Source organism: Rhinolophus sinicus, chromosome 18, assembly GCF_057876585.1.
Source record: "Rhinolophus sinicus isolate RSI-liver-muscle chromosome 18, RSI-T2T, whole genome shotgun sequence".
Classification (NCBI taxonomy): domain Eukaryota; kingdom Metazoa; phylum Chordata; class Mammalia; order Chiroptera; family Rhinolophidae; genus Rhinolophus; species Rhinolophus sinicus.
In genome coordinates, this window is record NC_142518.1 from 100,050,272 (window position 1) to 100,070,537 (window position 20,266).

General features: G+C 41.2%; 1 protein-coding gene across 8 annotated transcripts in view; it reads right to left on the reverse strand.

Moving 5' to 3' along the window:
* Positions 1-20,266, reverse strand: part of FGF13 (fibroblast growth factor 13) — a 515,410-nt gene that overhangs the window by 61,851 nt on the left and 433,293 nt on the right. For 7 of the 8 annotated variants that reach the window (XM_019750480.3, XM_019750478.3, XM_088794799.1 and 4 more), the window contains 2 exons: positions 6,673-6,783; positions 1,181-1,284 (listed from right to left, as the gene is read on the reverse strand). In XM_019750480.3, the coding sequence (XP_019606039.1) occupies positions 1,181-1,284; positions 6,673-6,783 (215 nt within the window). Of the gene's footprint in view, positions 1-1,180; positions 1,285-6,672; positions 6,784-8,717; positions 9,858-20,266 lie in introns of those variants that run through there. The other variant, XM_019750481.3, reaches the window with a different exon arrangement.

Sequence of the window (20,266 nt, forward strand, 5' to 3'; positions counted from 1 at the left end):
ACCCCTACATTTATTAAACAGCAAGACAGTTGAAATGGCCTGAGAGGAATGCTGATAGTGACCAGGGTTTGAGGACTATGTTGATAATTAATCCTTTATTGTGATATGAAACGGACTACCCTGTTTACCGAAGGAACGGGCCCTTTGCAGTCTTACTCTTTTCCCACCTCTGCAAAACAGGGTTATGATATGCTTTCCTCCATGTCCACCAAGAGTCTTTCTACACACCTGGCTTTGAAACAAACTCAGGGAATAGGAGAGAGCAAGAGTGGTTAAAGGTAACCACTTTTGCAGTTTGAGGAATAGATTTCTACAGTTGCGGTAATAAGCCTCCTTCAAGGCTATGTAGTAGGAAATGTAGCAAGCAGTTTTCTCGGTTTCTAACATTCTATCCTTTCCTCAAAAGACACGAAATTCATAACAAAGATTAAAAATATTCATATATCAAGGTGGTCTCCTGTAGTCTGTAACTAGATCTGCTGATAAGAATGAAATCCTAATCCTGGTACTGTACCATTTCTATTTTTAAATGTTAAATAAAAAATTTAAAGACTAATTTGGCCCCATTTTTTCCAATGTTGAATTGTTATCTACCTTGTTAATAAATTTCTTGGGAAAAGTTCCATTTTTTACTCTGTTCATTACAAACTCATAAGAAAAAGGCAAGCAGGAATTTGTATGTAAGGAGAGTTTGGTGGAAAAACAGAATTTAAAGTAGAGGCAGCAAACTTGACCTAACTGAATTGAAGATAAAAGAAACCTTTTAGAACCGTTCTTTATATCCTAGAGGTGATCTAAGAAAGAGGTGTCATTAATATCTTTAGGAATAAACATGGATAAATATATGTTGAACTGAATTATAGAAATGGCTTTCCCACAGCAGCAAAGCAAGACAGATCATTATATTAGATGCCACATGATATCATAACCCGAATGCCACTGTATGCAAAAGTGTTTAGTGGAACTTCGACTTCACACCAAAAATATTAGCTTCAAAAGATCAATTAGTAATAGATATAATTTTCACTGGAAGTTAATTTGTCCTTTCCAATGAGATACTGCCATCAACAACACTTTCTTGCCTCACAGAATTCTGCCATGATAACACATATGTAGCATATTTTATGCATATCAGATGAAAACTACAACAGTCAAAACATGAACACAGTGAGAGGCTTACCGAGGTGTATAGGTATCCCTCGCTGTTCATTGCCAAGTACAGCTTCGTTTGGACTCCTTGAATAGCCACCACTCGAAGACCCACAGGGATAAGGTTAAACAGAGCTGAAATCAAAAAGAATGTGAAAACAATGTTGTATTCTGAATTCCACAGCTTTCAATGTTTCCAGTAGCTCCTCCAAAAAAAGTAATGTGTGCTTGGAGAGAAGAGGCATATATTTATAAACATACTGTACACATAGGGCCTCGTCTACATTTTAGGATATTCATAGTGGCAGTTAGGTAACTGGGGCTATACCTGGGGCATATTCTCAAATACCCTGGAGAAAATGGAAGACAATTCCATGGTTTGCATAGTGTTAAGAGGTAGGGACTCTTAATGCTTCTGGAGAGATCCAGTTCCAGGAATTGGTCTATTTGTCTAAACAGCTTCATCCTCAACAAACTAAGATTTTAAACTGCTCCCAAGATAACTGCTCAAATTCACAGAGACAGTTATGATCCACCAGTTGGGGGGAGATTCCTAGAATCTTAGATAAGACACTAGTCCAATTCCCTCATCTAAATTATCTGTATTATTTCCAATGCAACAACCCAAAAATAAATCCAGGCCTTGAAAGAAAAAGGCATATTGTGCTCTTATGTTCCTCGAGTATTTCTTAAAGAACCAACACTTTCCAAGGTAGGGTTGAGAGGGGTCCTAGCTTTTAGTCTCCAGGAGCAGTGCTTATAGGAATAAAAATAATGAACCTGATAGGTTTATTTATGTAATTTAATTACTATTATTTTTGCAAAATAGTTGTAAGTGGGCAGCCAGCTGGTGCCCAAGAGGCCTTCAGTTCTCCATTTGAAGGTTTGACTGCGTGAAACTTACACCCAGGCTCTTCTCACAATCACACACCACTCACTGGAGAAAACCAGTGGGTGTCCTCCCCCTACCAGCTGTCTACTCCCTCCTACACCATGAATAAAAATAAAACAGTACATTTTTAAAACATAGTGCTTGCCACACACATCTTTAGAAAATAGTATGTGCACCTTTCTCTCAAGAGTCCTAGACCAATGTTGATTTCTGCCTTGGTGTGTAAGTTTATTGAGGATGATAACTTGGTCTGCTATCATTTCTGTGAACAAGAACGGAAAAGAGTCAGCCCGTGAGTAAGAAGAGTTTTTCTGAGCTCTCTTATCTTGCTGCCTATAGATTCTGCTGTAGTAGGTGGGGTCATATGGATGAAGAACATTAAGGAACCACGAAACATTCCGTGGTGAGCCTACAACTGTATCTTTCTCTTAAAATCAGGGTGTTACCAAAGAGAAGCTAGAACATACTGTACAGTTCAAAATACAAGTGTTCCTACCACATGCCACTGATGGCATTTCATTTAATACTCGTATTAGAAGCTGTGCCCTTCTGTTATGTGAGGTAAAGGGAAGTAATTGCAGATTGCAAGCCAAGATCTCATGCTATATTTGACAATGCAATGCACAAGAAAGAAGCCTGAGACCTTTGAGCATGTCATGTATATATATTTCTGTTGATGATGCCTTCCTCGCATCACAGCAGGTGGTTAACACGCATTTGTGGATTGATAGCAATCTGTATGGTGAAAACATGATAATGTTATATTTTTGGAAAGTAATATATTACAATCCCATTATATAAGAGCTCATAGTGTAACAATTCTGAGATGTCAACCAAATGAAACCAAACCCAAACCTTCATATGGGTTTGGTTTAAAAGCCATACCACTGCGTACCACTAGACAAATAGACCACCAGTATACGTGGGAATCCTAGTTTAGGCATACTAATAGATGACAGAGAATGATAAATGAAATTCAGAATTGTTTGTAGAACTTAATTTTTCACAGTATTCTGAACCTCCTTAGTTCTCTTAGTGCAGCTTGTAACAAGTGGAGAGAGACTGATTGATTTGATTTTCACTGTATGTCTCAACCACTCTCTGATGTGGGTTTTAATGAGCAACAGAATGTTTAAATTCCAAATATCAGATAGCAGTAGGAGAAAGAGAAGCAAAGAATATCAGTAATCCATGCCTGGGATTATCTATTATTGAATAACCATATAGTAGAACATGAATTACTCACTATGTACCAGAAATTTCTATGAAGCCTGATTGAAAAACAATCACTGCTCTAAAACAAAAAATTAGAGAGCAGCGAATGCAGAGAGTGGCTGGTAATACTAGTGCAATCTTTTCTTCAGACATTCAAGATAGATCATAAACTGGGTTGGGTTAAAGTCTGTCTAAAGGGAGAGTCTTTCTAGATAGAAATGCAAAGAAATTATATTAGAGGTGAGCTTGGACAGAATCAGTATTTTCCTGTCTGCCTTTATTTCCCTAAACGTGGAGTACTTCTTCATGGACTTCAGATATTTTGATGAGGATGAAAATATTCTAAATATGAGAAAAAAACAATCGATTTCATTTGTATATCTAAAAGTAATATATATATATATATATATATATATATATATATATGTATGTATATATATGTATAGAAATATATACATAAAATACCTAAAATCTCTTTTCATCAGAGTTTTAAAGATGCTTTTAATACATAACAAGGGCCTTTGTTTCTTGTTTGTTCACTATTGTCTACATAAAAACAAACTCCTCTACCTTGAAGGGACCATTTTCTCAGAGTCATGTACATATTATTGGCACTCAGGGTTTGCTGAAAAGGACATTGAGGCAATCCTACTTCATCAGGTTGGCTAAGGTCAATTTCTCAAAAGGAGTAATTAATAAAAGTATATCTTAATGTAGATTGGAAAAACTTAACATGTTGAACTGGTAACAAACACTCCAGTAGGTTTGAGGGGAACGCTGCCCATTCTCTTAAAATAGCCCTCACTGGAGCAGATACAGTAAAACTGCTGCCATGAAATGTCTATCACCTTTTTCCTTTTCAGGGGGAAATACATAATTTACAATGGCTGATTTGCTCATGATGAGATTTTATTGGACTGACATTTACCACTGTAATAAATCTACCTGAAGCCATCTTAAATGCATAATATCCAACATACGTTTTTAGAAATAGATTATCTGGGTAAAAGGTGAACTGATCTGTTTTATGATGATCTTGGTTACCATGTCAGAATTAAAATATAAAACCAATCAAATTGAACTAAATGAGAAAACTATGATTAAAAATACTAAAAATTAAGGAAAATATAAACACAATACCACGAATACATATTAAGGAAGTGAAAAAGTGATAGTTGAAAAAAAAACAACTTGTACCCTTGTTCCACTCATTTAAAATAATTAGTTAAGTAATGAATGCTAAGAAAATTGCTTGGCTGTAGGGGAAAAAATTTGCATGGCTAGACTTCCACTTTAATGATCATCTTACTCATTAAACATTCTTGTTTCTTTATGACTTATGCCCTACAATATCCCCAATTGGGAAGATAAGCTAGTTTCTTAGCTCCCTGGCCTCCGGTCACACTTAGCATGGGGGGTAGACTCAAGCCCCACAGACTTCCTATTTCTTTCTTTTGAGATACTTCTCATTTGTATGCTTCCTGTTATGGTTAATACTTACCGTCAACTGACTTACCTTTCATTATTTCATTCTGCCTAAACAGATTCTGGTTATCAAGCCATACTCTTGAAAGGTCTTACAACATCATGAGTACACAGAAACGCCATGCATATCAGTCAGAGTTATAAAACAACGAAAGGCAGAAGCTATGCATATATAGGAATTGAAAAATAAAACCTACTACATGATTTAAAGCTACATAGTAAAAAAGGAAGCCTTGATTTACATACATATATGCATATCTGTGCATGTGTCTCTGTGTATGTATATGAATATACACACATATACATATATATACACCTATATCCTAAAATGACTACATACAGTGTAATCTTGATGCAGTTGGCCTATCACTGCTTATAAGGCACAGCAAATGAATCGTCTATTTTTTTTTCCTTTTCAGGAAAAGCATGTGAACACTGGACCCCAAACAATTTTTTCTCTGATTTTGATCTGGAGAAGATGTTAAAAATAAATGGGGGAAAAGTTGAGTGAGGCTCGTTAGCAGCTAATCACGAACTTCCTTTCAATAACACCCAATGGATCCATTTTGCTGAGGTACTTTGGAAAACACAGCAGCTTACATACATCCTCTAATTCCTTCCCCAAATACTGATTGAGACATACAATTTATGGGAATGTTTTATTACTGATCGTCATGTACTAATGTCTGTTATATGATTACAGTAAAACCCTCTAGTTACACTTGACTAATTTTTTTTTCAAATAGGAGTGTATGCATAAAAGAATGTCTGGGATACTTTAATATCGCAATAGTAACACAGCATTTTGCAAAACAGTGAAGAACCAGTCAGTATGAACGCTTTTCATCCTTAGTACCAAAAGAGTTTTCAAGGGTAATTAAAGGTGACTTCCTCTTGAGGTCATAGCTTGGCCATCAGCCCAGGAGGCATTCTTAAAAGGTGGGAAACTCTTTAACATTTAACATTGGGACCCTCGTTTATAGCTTTGCTGTCTAAAACCATGCATCTCTACAAATGCTGCACAGGACTCAATAGCATGCAGATTGGCTTTTCTCGGCTAGATGGCAATGGGAATATTTCTGGGAAATTATCAAAGTCTAAGGGAAATGTAATATAAATTAGGGAACATGGAGAATGAATTATCAGAACTAGGTGTTTTAGCCTCATGGAACATTTAATAGGTTTCCAGAAATTGGAAATTGCAAGAAAACCCCAATTATTACCACTCACTATTTGTGAGTTTGTGTTTTTATTACTCCAAATAAATAAAGCATATGTAAAAGGTTATATAACATCTTGGAATTGCCTTATTTCAATAGTTAGATATAAAATTGTATTTTTGATGTGTTTCCTTTTTAGGTTCTCCATTTATGGTCTCCAATTTGGTCTTAACCCATAGTTAAAAATAAAGCACTAAAAGAAATCTCTTTACCCACCTGTGGAGGTATCTCAACATTACAATCCAAATTAGTCTCAGAGTTTTCAGTGTATGTGGAAGGGGGAGCAGAAGTGAAAGCTTGTAATGATGAATTCTCATGACATAAAAACACTCCTTTCTCTTGGGATGGGACTGGTTCTTACAAGTAGAGATACCGTGCTATTTCAGGATCAGTATGTGGGTAAGTAAATTTTCTATGGGAAAAAGTAATAAAATCCAAAGGACAGCCATAATTCTATCCAGATTACCATGGAGATGACATTTGGATTATTCTTCAGATGGTGTCAACATTATTTGCTATAGTTCACAATTTTAGATATTTTCATGTTCAACCACCTTTAGGTAGAACTGCATAAACAGGATTATACAGGGTTGACTATATTTCGCATTCACTTCAGGATTTAGCAAGGGTTGTTTATTTTAAAAAAATAAAGAAAGAAAACACAATGTCAACAACATGCTGGGATACACTATTTATTTTGCAGTCACTTACTGTAAGTGCTGTCCTCGTCTTTTGTGCCATCAATGGTTCCATCTGCCTGCAGCTGCAAGTGGTAACCTTGTCGGCTGTATAGTTTGGTAACTATACCCTTAAGTTGAGGCTCTGTAAAGAGAACAATGGTTTGAATCAATTGTTAAGTTGTGCATAGGAAGTTGAAAAGACTCAGAATTCAAAATTGTAATTTCATTTACAACTTTTAGTGGAAAAGATCAAGACACACTTTTAAACAGTCCTCTGACTGAAAGGAAACAAACAAACTTCGTTTCAAACTAAATCTCCAAACTGAAGAAACATTTGATTTCTACCTTGTAACATTGGTAAAGCTCTAAAGCTTCTGAGCCCAGCTACAGTTGCTGATAGCTTTTCCTTTGATTTACAGACTGGTACTCTAATTGAGCAGTCGGAATGGGTTGGCAAATGGCACATCCTGCCTTTTAACAATGTGCCACTTTTCATGTGCAAGGAAAAGAAAGAATGCAAATATAATTTAGAGTGGTTTACCAAACAGGGACCAAAAATACACTAGCAAAAATTTCCCCCAGAATTAATGCAATTTGAAAAATAGTCCCCTCCATTCTAAGAAGGTTGAAACGCATAAATAACCTGCAACCCCTTCAAAGAACTTATATTTAGAAAATTGAGCGGTGATACAAAAAAAGGAGGAGTGGAGGAGAATAAAACAACCATTATCATACCCTATCATATTTATTATCCTTAGGGAAAATGGGTGCAAAAAGACCAGGGTTTTTGCTGGTAGAAAGAAAATTATTCATACTTATTTTCAAATTTATTATCAGAAACATGATTATCCAACATACGTGGTCTCAATTAAAATGATTTTCAAATATGAATCACCACAGAATAATAAAGTAACAGCCATGTTATCGAAAATTTCCTTATACCCAATACAGACACCTGTACTGAAATAATATTTATGTGATTATTCGGGCCACACAATCATGCTTTGCAACTGCTTAAGCCTTTTCCAAAAAAGCCTAATTTACAGCCAATGCCTTAAAAAACTTCGAGTCAACAGAAAATGTATGTCTTCATTTCCATTACAGTGTGCAGAATACATAAATTCAAAAATAACAGATTGATGAATAGGTCTGAAAATCCGCAGTATTTACATAGTTAAAAGTAAGAAAAGAGCATAAAGGAGTTATGTGGTTAAGAATGGCCAAGTAAGCTCCATGTTCGCCTGAAGCTTTACCTCTACACAACCTGACACTTAGAGCTGTGTGAATATCCCCTGACACCAGAACATCACGCTACTCTGATCGCTGAATAGGTTCAAAAGGACTCACGCTCTGGCTATGAGTTTAAATTGTCTCTACAAACCTGCATTTTAGTAGCAAGTCACCACAGTTTTACTATTCTAACCACATCACTAAGCTCTTTGCCACAAGGTTCTAGGAATCCACTCTCCCCTCTCCAGCAAATATTTAAAGCTGCACAAGTCAGGTCTGTCCCGATCAAGCTTAAAAGTGATCAAAGAAACAGAGTGCCTAGATAGCAGAATCCCACGGACACTGGAGGGGAAGGGTTAGACTTAAGGCGATAAAGACAAGGGAAGGATTCCCCATGTTTTCCTGGGGTGGCAGTGGTGTCTGCCCAGTTCCAAGCCTGCAATTTCACACACACACACACACACACACACACACACACACACACACACACACACACGATAGCCATGTATGAGTCGCGCCTGGCCTGAGCTGGGGTTCATGCACACATGTGGCACGCCTGAAGCTGAGGGCGCGCCACCTGGGCAGGGTTTGCCCCCAGGCTCTGCGCCTGTCCCATGGCAGTAGCAATGCAGCAAGCCAGGTACCATTACGAAGGAGGTGAGAAAGCAATCGCTTCCCACGCACGCACACCGGCTCGGTGGCCACATCCACACATGATGGGCCGCCGACAAACTCACCTGCGCTTACCTACATGCCCTCTGGCCCCTCCGCGCCCTCCAGCCCCTCTGCACTCGTAAAGTATGAAACAAGCAAACAAAACAAAAGCAGCCAGGGGCCCCTTCCGACCTGGTCTCCTTCTGCGCCTCTTCTTGGAGCCGAAGAGTTTGACCCGGGAAAAGACGTTTAACTTGTTTTTGTCGCAGCTGGTCTTGCCTTTGCTGGGGCTGCTGACACACTTGCAGGCGTTGGATTTCTCGCGCTCGCGGGCTTGTCTCTTCTGACGGATCAGCGAGCTGGCGATAGCCGCCGCCATAGCCACGACGCCCACCACCACCACTTCTTTTGCTGCCCCTCTTTGGCTTCGTCTCCTCCGCCCGCTTCTCCGTCGCTCGCCCGCTCTGTCTCGCGCCTTCGCTGCCTTCGGCTCCTTAGCCTGCGCTCGCCGGGGCTTCTCCGCGCTCGGGCTTCAGCCGAGGAGGGGGCTCAGCATGCCGTCCCGGCTCCTCCGGCGGTGGTCGGGCTCCCGCGCGGGCTGCGAGCTACCTGGGTCCAAGCCGACGCCACAGACCCGGGCCGGGATCGCGGGCAAGACTGGCGGGCGGAGGCAGAGCTGCGCGACTGCGTGCGCTCGGCCCCTGCGCCCCGAGGACACTGTGCAAGTCCAAACGGCTCGGGTCGGAGTTTGGCTGCACCCCCCCGCCCTGTGCCTCGCGGAGGGGGCAGAAGGATGGAGGCGGGCGGAGGGAAAGCGCGGGCGGGAGAGAGGCCGGGAGCGCGGGCGGCGGGGAGGAGGGGGGAGGGGGTAGCGCGCGGGGGAGCGCGCCCTCACCCTGGCCCCTCCGAGCCTCCGACTAGTCCTTGCAACTTCCTGGCCTGACAATCAGGAAAAGTTGGCCCGTGCCAGATTTCCGACGGGGATCAAACAGGTAATGGCCTAGCATCTTCGCAGCGGCTGTTGCTGTTGCTGCTGCTGCTGCTGCTGCTGCTGCTGCTGCTCTGGGCGCGGCACGGTCTCAGCACAGGAATTCCGTCGCCGCAGGCACCCTCCGGTAGAGCGCGACAGTCTCCGCGAGGCCCCCTCCCTCGGCGGCCCCTCCCTCCCAGAGCCCAGCCCGCGGGCTCCGGGCCGCGGGCCGCCTCCACCCGCCCACCCCCCAAGTCCCCGGAGGGCCGCTGGAGCTAACACCTGTAGGGGCTTAGGCCCTGCCCCATCACCAAATCCTTCTCCCCTCCTCTCCCTGAAAGGAGCTTCGGGAGCAAACAGTGATGGAGGAGGCACCGGGATGAGGTAGTTGCATTGGAGGAGCGAGAGTGGGTGGGGTGGGGTGGTGCCTGAAGATGGGGGATGGCAGGGTGGCGAGTTTCCTTAGTGTATGACTCTCAGCTGGCCAGGTTCTGTCCCCGCTGGGGGCCCTGGGAAGTTCCCCAGCCATCTGCCCCAGGCTCCGACTCACAACACCCCACCCCCCCAATAACCCCACTGAGTTATGTCTTCTGGCAACACTTGTAGCCATTCCGGAGAGAGGCCGGGGCTCCCTGACGGGTTCAGCCCCCGCGGCAGCAGCCGCAGCCGCAGCATCAGGCACTGCAGAGCTGCGCCCGCACACCGCGCTGCCACCCAGTGGTTTTTGCTGACTTTTCATTTCGGGCCATTTCAATTTGTGCGGTCCGAACCACGTATTTCCTCTACGCCCCCTCATCATTACGTTCGGGGTTTGGGATCCAAGCAAAGAGCTGGAGTCGTGCACCATAAGCAGTCTTGGGGAAATGCAGAGCCCAACCTCCTTATTTAAGCCCTAACCCATCTCCAGTCTCCTAACTTCTTTCTTTTTTTCCCTGCTCCTCAAGCTCAGGCAGCCTCTCTCCGTCCAATTCAGGAATCAAGCCTGGCTTTTCCCTCGCCTCACTCCGTTCACAAGTTGTCCCTTCCCTGTTCTATATTTTAATCTCTAGGAGAAGAAGGAATTTTGAGGTCAAGAATGCAATAGAGAATGGTCCATCCACACTCCTACCTTCAAACAGACACGACTATTTTCCTTTTTTACTTGATTTCTGATGCCAAAAAGGATGCCCCCTTTTGGGGGTACGGCTGCTCTATCTTGGAGCTGCCACTACATTATCTTTACTGGACTCCTCCCTCTTCCAGATCTTTTCAGAATAGATGTAGATGCAAAACCAAATGTCCAGACTCCAGCCCTTCTTTTCTTGCCTGATCTCCCAACTAGGAAACTCAGGCTTCTTAGCCCATCAGAGCTGAATCACCTGATGCTTCTGTAGATTTCCAGGGCTCCACTAAGGAACTGCTTCTCTCCCCTCCCCTTCCACTTTTCCCCAGTCTTGAATGTCTCTTGCCCCATCAGAAACACTATTTTGTGCATGCAAAGTCCAGCTGGGGTGAAGGCTGCAGAGGTGAAGTGGACAGTTACAGGAGAGAGATGCCAAATGGTCTGAGGTTCCCTGCGGGTTAGTCTACATCTTTGTGCTTTTGGCTTTCCCAAAGAAAAGGGAGAACAAGGCAGAAGGACAAGTCAATTCAAGTATCCACTTCTTCAGACTTTAATTTGTGGGGGAAATGTCCTAGTCTGCTCCCACTGGACTTTGAATACCTTGAAACTCAGGACTGGGTTTCGGCCACCACCATATTGCCATCTCCTGGCATAGTTCCTGTCAGAGTTTATGCTCAATACGTTTATTGAAAATAATTGATGAATGACTGGTTTATATTGATTCTCAAGGGTAGGAGGATGTTTCCTGGCTCAGAATGTATGTGATTTAAATTCCAAGTAACATGAAGGGAAATAATCTCACCAAAGGGGTCAGAAGAAGCGCTGACCAGGGCCAAATATTTGGGATGTGGGAGAGACAGTTAAGATGCTCCTGTTCACTCTCTGCATCTTTCTACCTTCTGAGGTGCACCAACCCCAAGGGCCTTTCTTTTCTTCCCTCTTATTTCTCTCTTGGGACCCTGAACCAAAGCAGGCATGAAAAAGCTAAAGAAGGACGAAGTTCTGGTTCAGACAAAGGCTAGAACTTGGGAAGAATGAGGATGAGGAAATGGAACTGAGAAAATGAGGAGGGTTTTCCCACACTTTTATCTCCACTCTCCACCAAAACACTCAACTGTTGGCTTGTGCAAACACCATTCATAAGGTACTTTCAGGATACCTGGAGAATTACTGGTACAGGCCACTCTGAGGTGGGTATTGGAGATAAACAGACATGGAAAAAAACTTCAGGAATATATGGGGGGAGGGGAGACACATCATGATAAAGTTGCAAACACAAACATAAATACGCCAACTGTTATTAACCCCTACGCCATGAACTCATGGAACCAGTGGGCCAAAGCTTTAAGTAGATGATTCTATGGGTGTTTATAGATACGTTTCTTGCTCTAACTTCTCTCAGACATTTGAATTTTATAATCTTGAATAATAAGGGTGTATAGGGGAGCCAGAATCTCTCCATGCCACATGTTCCCATCAGCCCATAAAATGTACTTCTGCCTTTTTATATCCTCCCCCCCTTTATTATTTTGTCTCCATGGACAAGAAATGACCCATGATTGGTGAGAATGGAGATAGGGGCCTTTAACTCTCTATGTTCTGTCTGCCTACAGACCACATGTATGCTCCTCTCTCCTTCACTAAGAGAACTCACAGAGGCCTGTGACTAGAGAAGGGGGGGTCACCTAGGGGAAAAGTGGAGGGAAGCCATTTTGATTTTGGTTCCAAATCATATTGTGCAATTAGCGTAACCATTAATTAAGCAGATATTTTGATCCTTTCCTAACTCTTGTGTGTATTTCTTAGGGACTTTCAAATTCAGAGCAGAGTGTGAATATAACTCTCAAATCCTCAGAGAACTGTGCCAAAATCCCGGTCATTGTTGGAAAGCGTATGAAAGAAGGAACTGCCGCCCACTCTAGAGAAGCATATTTTGCCTTTCCTTTGTGTGTTACTGCCACCCCAGACCAGGACTATGGCATTTTAGTGGGAAGAAGAAGAAAGAACTTTCCATTGATACTTATTTCCAAAGTGTTTTTTCTCCTGCCTTGCTCTGTGCTTCCCAGTTGACACTGTACCCTTGCTATGGAACTTCTTGGGTCTCCTCCATATTTGTAGTGTTTGAATTCCCTCTGCTTAACCCCAGGGCTCCCAACTCCTCCATGCTGGATGGGACCACTCTCCTTTGCTTCTCCCAGACCTCCTGCCCCCACTGCACTGTCCACCAAGCTCTCCTTGATCCGTGTTCAAGAAGGAAGCATCCGTAGCTCCTTTCTCCAATTCAGTCTACTAAGAGTTCTAGCCTGGGTGGCAGAATGCATGTATTTTAATCCTGTCCCTGTGATGAACTGGTTGTGTGACCTTAGTCATGTCATTTCTCCTATTGGGGCTTTAGTTTTCCCCTCTTCAAAGTAATCTTGTAGATGTGATTAATGGCTTTCAAATTGTATTCTACAGAGCACCAAGAGTACATGGAGGGGATGTAAGTTCACTCACCCATGGTTCTACCATAGCATCCCTGCTTTCATCTATTTTACATACTGGGGTTCGTTGTATGATTTCTTATGAAAAAAAAAAAATAAATAAAACATTCCACTATTAAAAACAAAATGCTGAAAAAGCTCTGGATGAAATGTTCCTTAAAGTCTTTTTGGCTCTGGGGGGCTATGACTTTTGTGTATATGCCCCTGTTCCTCTCTGACCTCTTTACCTTCCCCCTCTTCATACTTCTGCTCTCCCGTTTTCCCTCCCACTTCACCAGACCTAAACTCTAAATTGAATTCCAAAGAGAAACAAAGAAGTCTCTTTGGCTCCATTCCTTGTGGTTCGCTCGAGAACCAGGTCTTAGCATTCTTTGCAGAGAGAGTTATGTGAGTTATCAGAGCACAGAATGCTGATCGCTCTCTGCCAATCTCTTTTGGCAGCCTCAGATGAGCTGTAAAGAAGCTGAGGGGACCTGCTCTCAAGAGGCATCTCCAGGAGAGACAGAAACCCAAACAGATGTGACTGTGATGAGTAAAACTGAGAGAATTCAGACAGCCTAATCAAGAGCAGCCTCCATACTTTTTGAGCAGGAATTGGCTGCCTTTCTGAAAGTCTGAAAATAAGAGATTTCAAACACCTTTCCGTTGTGAAAGATAAACATAAATGGAGCCACTTGCCAGATTGCTCTCCATCTTCACTGACCGTCCATCAAAATATCTGAATGACCAGTTAGCAGGTCAAGGACTGATGATAAGCTCAAAGGGAGGAAAGGGAGGCAGGTTCAAGTGCAAAGTCAAGTAACACTGGGAGATCTCACCATTAACTGGGTAGGACAGCAGAGGGGACGGATATTTAAGACACTGGGCAGCAAGTACCACCTTTTGTGGCCTATTTAATTATGTCCAAAGCCCAGAGAAACAACTGGATAGAAATACAAATGAGGAGATTAGAGAAAAACCATTAAGAAAGATTCTTGCCACTTCAAGCAGAAAGAAAAATGCAATTTAATGGAATCTTGTCAATGTCACACTGAAATTCCAGGGACAGAAAGAGTGACTACCGTATTCTGTAACAGAACCTGACACGTTTATTAGTTGGGAATGAGTGTCTCCTAGTCAGATCATTTGGGGGAATTGTGCTTCAGAAACAAAGGTCTCCACAACCATTAAAAAAAATTGATTAGCTCTCTTGATTTGCATTCAAGATGAAAAGCCAAAGAACCCTAGGTTTGTATAACACTAGGATGGTGGCTTGATTTTCATTATGTACCCTCTCTGAGATCATTCTCAAAAACTTAAGCTATAGAATTTACTATAGCCACCTCTGGTTTATATTTAAAATCAATTTGGAGCACACTGATTAATTCTGATCCTTTAAGAAGAAAAATCCTATAACCTACATAAAAATTTATTGTTCACTCATAATTTATGAACATTAAAACCATAAAGCACCCTGATGGTATTAATCATATCTATGAATTCAGTTCTTTGCCATTTAATTAGCCATAGCAGCTGCAACATCAAGAGTTCAAGGCCTCTGATTACCTGCTTGGTCGTTTAATCAAGAAAACCTGGAGAGAAATATTGGATTGCTGGGGTCGAGGTTTCTCTCTTGATCATAAGGAAAGAACACAAGGAAATGAGCCTAAGCCCCAATATGTGGAGATTTAAGTTTTGTACAAAGAAAACATTCTTTTCAGTAAGGATTGTTAAATATCATGATTGCTGATTCTCCAATAGAAGCTTTTATGAATAGAACAGAAACCATATCTACCTTGATAGGTATGTGAGTTGATTCCCCTTAAGGCTCTCATTCTGTCATAAAAACTATACTAGTATGTAACATTTATATTACCCATGACCAGCAACCAAGAAGTGGTCACAGGGAGAGGGGAAGCCACACTTTTACTGAGAAAACTTAAGGTCCTGTCTTATGGGGCATGGAGATAGCTAGTGCCTTTGACTTTGGAAGGTCATATTGGGTGAATTTGAAGCATGTGGGTCAAGGCAGTCACACCCACTTTTGAAAGTTTCTCTCGTCCAATGTGTGGGAATACTGTAGATACAATAAACTGATCCTTAACCAAATGGGTTGCCTCACTGGTGACGGAGCATCCACAGCCAATAAAAGCACCAGCTTCTCTGAGTTTGGTTCAGTTTTAGTCAATAATATTTGAAGATCTTGAAAAAACAGTTGCTATTTTATGAACTGACTGGTGGCTAACAAACATAAATGAGGTGTTTCTATGATGAAACATTTATGGCAGACTAAAAATGTACAAGACTCAGAGGCAAAATATCTGTAACACTGGCTTCATTTCTTGCCCAGTGAACTAAGTAATCTAAATGAAAAGCTAGGGGGGAAAATGATGGAGGATTTGAGACAAAAGCAGACAATCAGTAATTTTTCTGGATCTAACTTGTTTCAAGAAATAGGATTTCTGGAGGAAGGTGACCTAAACTCAGGATTTGAGGAAGGGAATGCAGCATTTGCAAATGATGTAATGTTCATTATTACTTAGCACATGGGGGCAGGCTTCGCTGCCAGCATAAGGAACTCTGGATTGATTTCCTATTTGCCAGTGGCACTGATTCCATCAATTTCCTATCTAGAGTTGCCATTTTTTAAAGGAGCAGAGAGGTAATGGGAAAATACTTGCCTGCTGCCTCAGGATTAAGAATCTTAACACATCTCTTTTCAGACACTGACCAGGATTTGGGCAGGAGAACCTGCTGAATGAGGAAATGGTATCCTCCAGACTCTTAGGAGGGGACAAAGGACAGGTCCATGATCCACCTGAGAAGTGTGCAGATGCCCTAGATTTTTTATAAAAATGGTTTTATTTAAGTATAGTTGGTATATAATCTTATATTGGTTGTATTAGTTTCTGGTGTACAATATAGTGATTTGACATTTTTATACCTTATAATGTGATCATCCCACTAATTCTAGTAGTCATCTGTCACCGTGCAAACTTATCACAATATCATTGACTATCTTCCCTTTCCCCTGTCACCCACCCCCCAAGCCCTCCCTTCTGGTAACCATCCCTTTGGTTTTTGTTTCTACGAGTCTGTTTTGGTTTTGTTTTGTTTTTAGATTCCACGTATAAGTGAAACCATAAGGCATGTCTTTCTCTGTCTGACTTATTTCACTTAGCATACCATAATATCTTCTAGATCCATCTGTGTTTGTCGCAAATGACAAGATTTCATTCCTTTTTATTGCTGCGTAATTTTCCATTGTGCGTGCATGCTCACGCGTGCGCGCGCCCCCCCCCCCCCCACACACACACACACACCCCACATCCTTCTTTATCCTTTTACCTAGATGGCTTTTAAACTCTCCATTCTAGTTTAGATTTTTTTTCCTGGCCAAAACAGGTCTTTCAAATGATGAAAACACTCAATAAAGTCTGTGGTTATAATCGGACAAGCAACCTGTTAAGTGCTGTAACTCTATTTTTCTTTAATCTTTACAATAACCTCTAAGGTAGGTATTATCATTATTGCCATTTTACAGGTGAGGAAAGTGAAGTCTAGAAAGACCAAGTGATGTATTCATGGTTTCCTGGCTTGTGCACTGGTGGCAGTGCTAGTATTTAAACCAAGGATACTCAGCCAATACAATTTACGTGTACAAGGCCAGCCCTTTAAATACAACTTTTTCCTCTTAGGCACTGGGTCTGGAATTTGGGTCGCTGAACAATGGTGCCTAGACATGGCTATCTCTTGGCTTGGGTAGTAACAGAAAAAGATAGAATATAGCATGATTTTGAACTCAGTTACACTTTTCCTTTCTTTTTCTTAACAAAAGTGATTTATGAAACAAGCAAGAATAGATATGACCTATGTTTAGTTATGAGCATAGTTCATATAATTTTAATAACTTCTTTGAGTGATATTTAAAGGAAACATCGCTGTTTCTCACTAAAATTAAATGATTATAAATCACTGCCTCCTGTCATTCTGGGTTTCTAATCCCAGGGAGTACTTTGACACAAGGACCTAGTCTGACTCAGGTAACCTGGAGCCTTAGAATGCTGTGAAACCCAAAAGGCACTTCCTGGCCTTTATCTACATCACTACATAGCATAGACAAGAAGTTCAAGCATTCCCAATTCTCTCAGTTCTCCTCATACACGGAAAACTGGCTTTCCACAGTAAGCTTTTTGTGTCATCTGCTTTCAGCTACAGGAAGCTTAAGTTCAGCCAAAAGAGAGAAAAATATTACACACAGTGTATGCACTTCCATGGTCTGAAGCCTATTTGCTCTAACATTTCCCTTCTGACAAACAGCTAAAAGTATAATCAACAGACTGAAATTGTGTAGTAACTTCTGCAACCACTGAAGACCTCAAGCAATTTTAGAACCTGATTTCCTAACAGGAGACTTGATGCTCAATTAACAATCTCATTTTAGAGAAGAGATCTGAGGCAAGAGTAGTTAAATAAATTTGCCCTGGGCCAAATTGTTCCTTAGTTCGTTCGTTCGTTCATTCATTCATTCATTCATTCATTCATTCATTCATTCATTCATTCAAAGATTTACTGAGAACTATTTGGTATCTACTGAGCTATGCCCTGAAGGATGCAAAGGTACTAAGAGCTATTAATATAATCTATTTATTGAGCACTAATTATATTTCAGGCACTCGTCTAAGTACATTATCCCTATTTACTCATTTAATACATACACCATCTTATGAGCTTATTATCTCCATTTTACAGATGAAAAAGCTGAGGCAAAGAGAGGTTAACGAGTTCATTCAGGTAGGAAGTGGTGGAGCCAGGATGCAAAGCCATGCATTCTGACTTCATATCCCATGTTCTTAAAACTGCTCTACGGCTGCTCCATTGACTGTCCCTGGCCTCAAATGGAGGAGAAAGATAAGCGATAACTAAAACACAAATGTGATCAGCACTGTAAGAATGGTACCAGATGTCCAAAGTATTGGGGTGGGGCGGGGCGGCGCCCAAAAGAAGACACAGCTAACTCTGTGGGCAGGAGGGGAGGAATTGGGATCTCCTTCAGAAAAAAGAAAAATCTCACTCAAGATGAACTTTAAAGGATGAGGAAGAGCTATTAGGTTGGTGCAAAGGTAACTGCGGTTTTTGAAATTATTAACCTTTTAAACTGCAATTACTTTTGCACCAACCTAATAGAAAGTTTGGGAATGAAATTGAGTAAAGCCTGAATTCAAGCCTCGGTTCAACAGACTCCGTTCTCTGGGATGTACTTTTCTGTGAAATACCAGGTATGGTCATGAAGCACTCTGGAGATCAAGAGAAATAAAATGTGCTATGTGGATGTTCCGATGGACATTTGTGAGTTGTTCTTTTCTTGCTTGTCAACCAATTGTCTTCCCTTTCCCACTGATCGTGTTCAGCACATATTGTCAACAGTGATGTTCAAGCGCAGAGTAGTTTTTCGATTTACAACTGCCACCAGCAGAAGGATTACTAGAAGTAATCCTTTTGTAAAGAGGTCAATCAAAATCAAAATTAGACTGCAATGTGTGCTACAGTGAGCTAGGCATTCTCCTCCTGCAATAACTGAGGTGAGCTTGGACACCAGACATTTGCATGTGGGCAGATATTAAAAAAATTTATTCCGATGATAAAATTTTAACAAATGAATTAAAGACGATGGGGAAATGACTGTCCAAGCCAGATAATCCTAGTCATTTCTCTGTGTAGACTTCAATATTCCTATTGAACAGGGGCAACTAGGATTTGGTTGGTATTTCAATATGTTGAAAACACATTTAAAAAATCCTCCTACTTACTGCATTCCTTTGGCTGCCCCTAAAATTCCAACGCCTACTTTCTCTGTCAGAATCTTGGTACCCTATGGTCTGAAAAAAATATATTTAACAGAATTACTAAAGGAAAAAACAGCGCTCTCTTTCACTATAAGAACTAAAACGGCAGTGTGTGTGTGCGTGTGTATGTGTATACACACACACTCCAGGTGGGCCTCAGGCCATGATGTAAAGCCAGCACCTCAGCCCAGAAGCCCACTGTCCTTATGAGGTCCCACAGGAACCTGTTGTGCCAGACAAGACTTTTGGATCCTGGTTTTCCTAATTCTTCTCCTTCATTAAAATTGTCCTTTCCTAGATCCCATCCCTGGGTCATTGCTTTCCACTAAGACAGCTAGTTGATCAGACATTCTCATCAGTGCAGGGTGAATGAGCACTAGGAGTCCCCATGACAACCCCCACCCCCCCAACCCCCACACCCAATTGGCTCCTTCGAAGAGGGATTTTATGGAGGCAATATTCTACTACAAAAGAGTGTCTCTACTGGTGACATTTGAAATGACAGAACAGGCTGCTGAGGTACCTTCAAGGGACGGAACAGCACTGGAGAATCCTTCAATTTCAGAGTCCCCTGCTATTTTATACTCCTAGCTCTCTGAATGTGTTTGCATGTGAGTGTACACAGAAGGTTGCTGTGCTAACTCTGCTATTCATATAGGATAAAATAATATGTCAGACAAGCTCATTCAGCACCTGTTCACTCTTTCTTCCCCTTCATAGACGAGATTCTTGAAAAAAAGTTGTCTTTAATAACAATCTCTACTTCCTTATTCCACGTTCACCATTCACTCTGGTTACATATTCTATTATTATACTAATATCATATCATATCATATATCATATATTGTGTATGTATTCCTAGTAATTTCTCTACATAGATTGCAGCATCGTTTTGGAGAGAGACAGCTAGTATTTGGTTGGTATTTGAATATATTTAAAACATATTAAAAATATTCCTATGCACTGAATTCCTCTAATTGCTTTTCTTCAATCCTGGTAATTTAGCTATCAACTCTTCATCTACTGCCTCTCCTTAAATCTCTCTCTAATCTTCTTCTGAAACTTCTATTAGCTATATGTGAGAGCCCATTCTCTCCTTCGTGACTCCTTAGTTCTATGTCTTAGTTCCATCTTTTTATCTTTCTGTGTAGAATCTGGATGCTTCAGTGATCTCCTCTCCAGTTCGGTTTAATCTAGTGTTGAATTTGGTTTTATTTCATTGATACACACACACACTATATAATATTAATATATATTATATGACATATTAAAATTATATATGTATATATACATACATATTCACACACACATATATACATATAATTTTTTTATAATTTGTTTCATCTTTTCTAATATGTCTG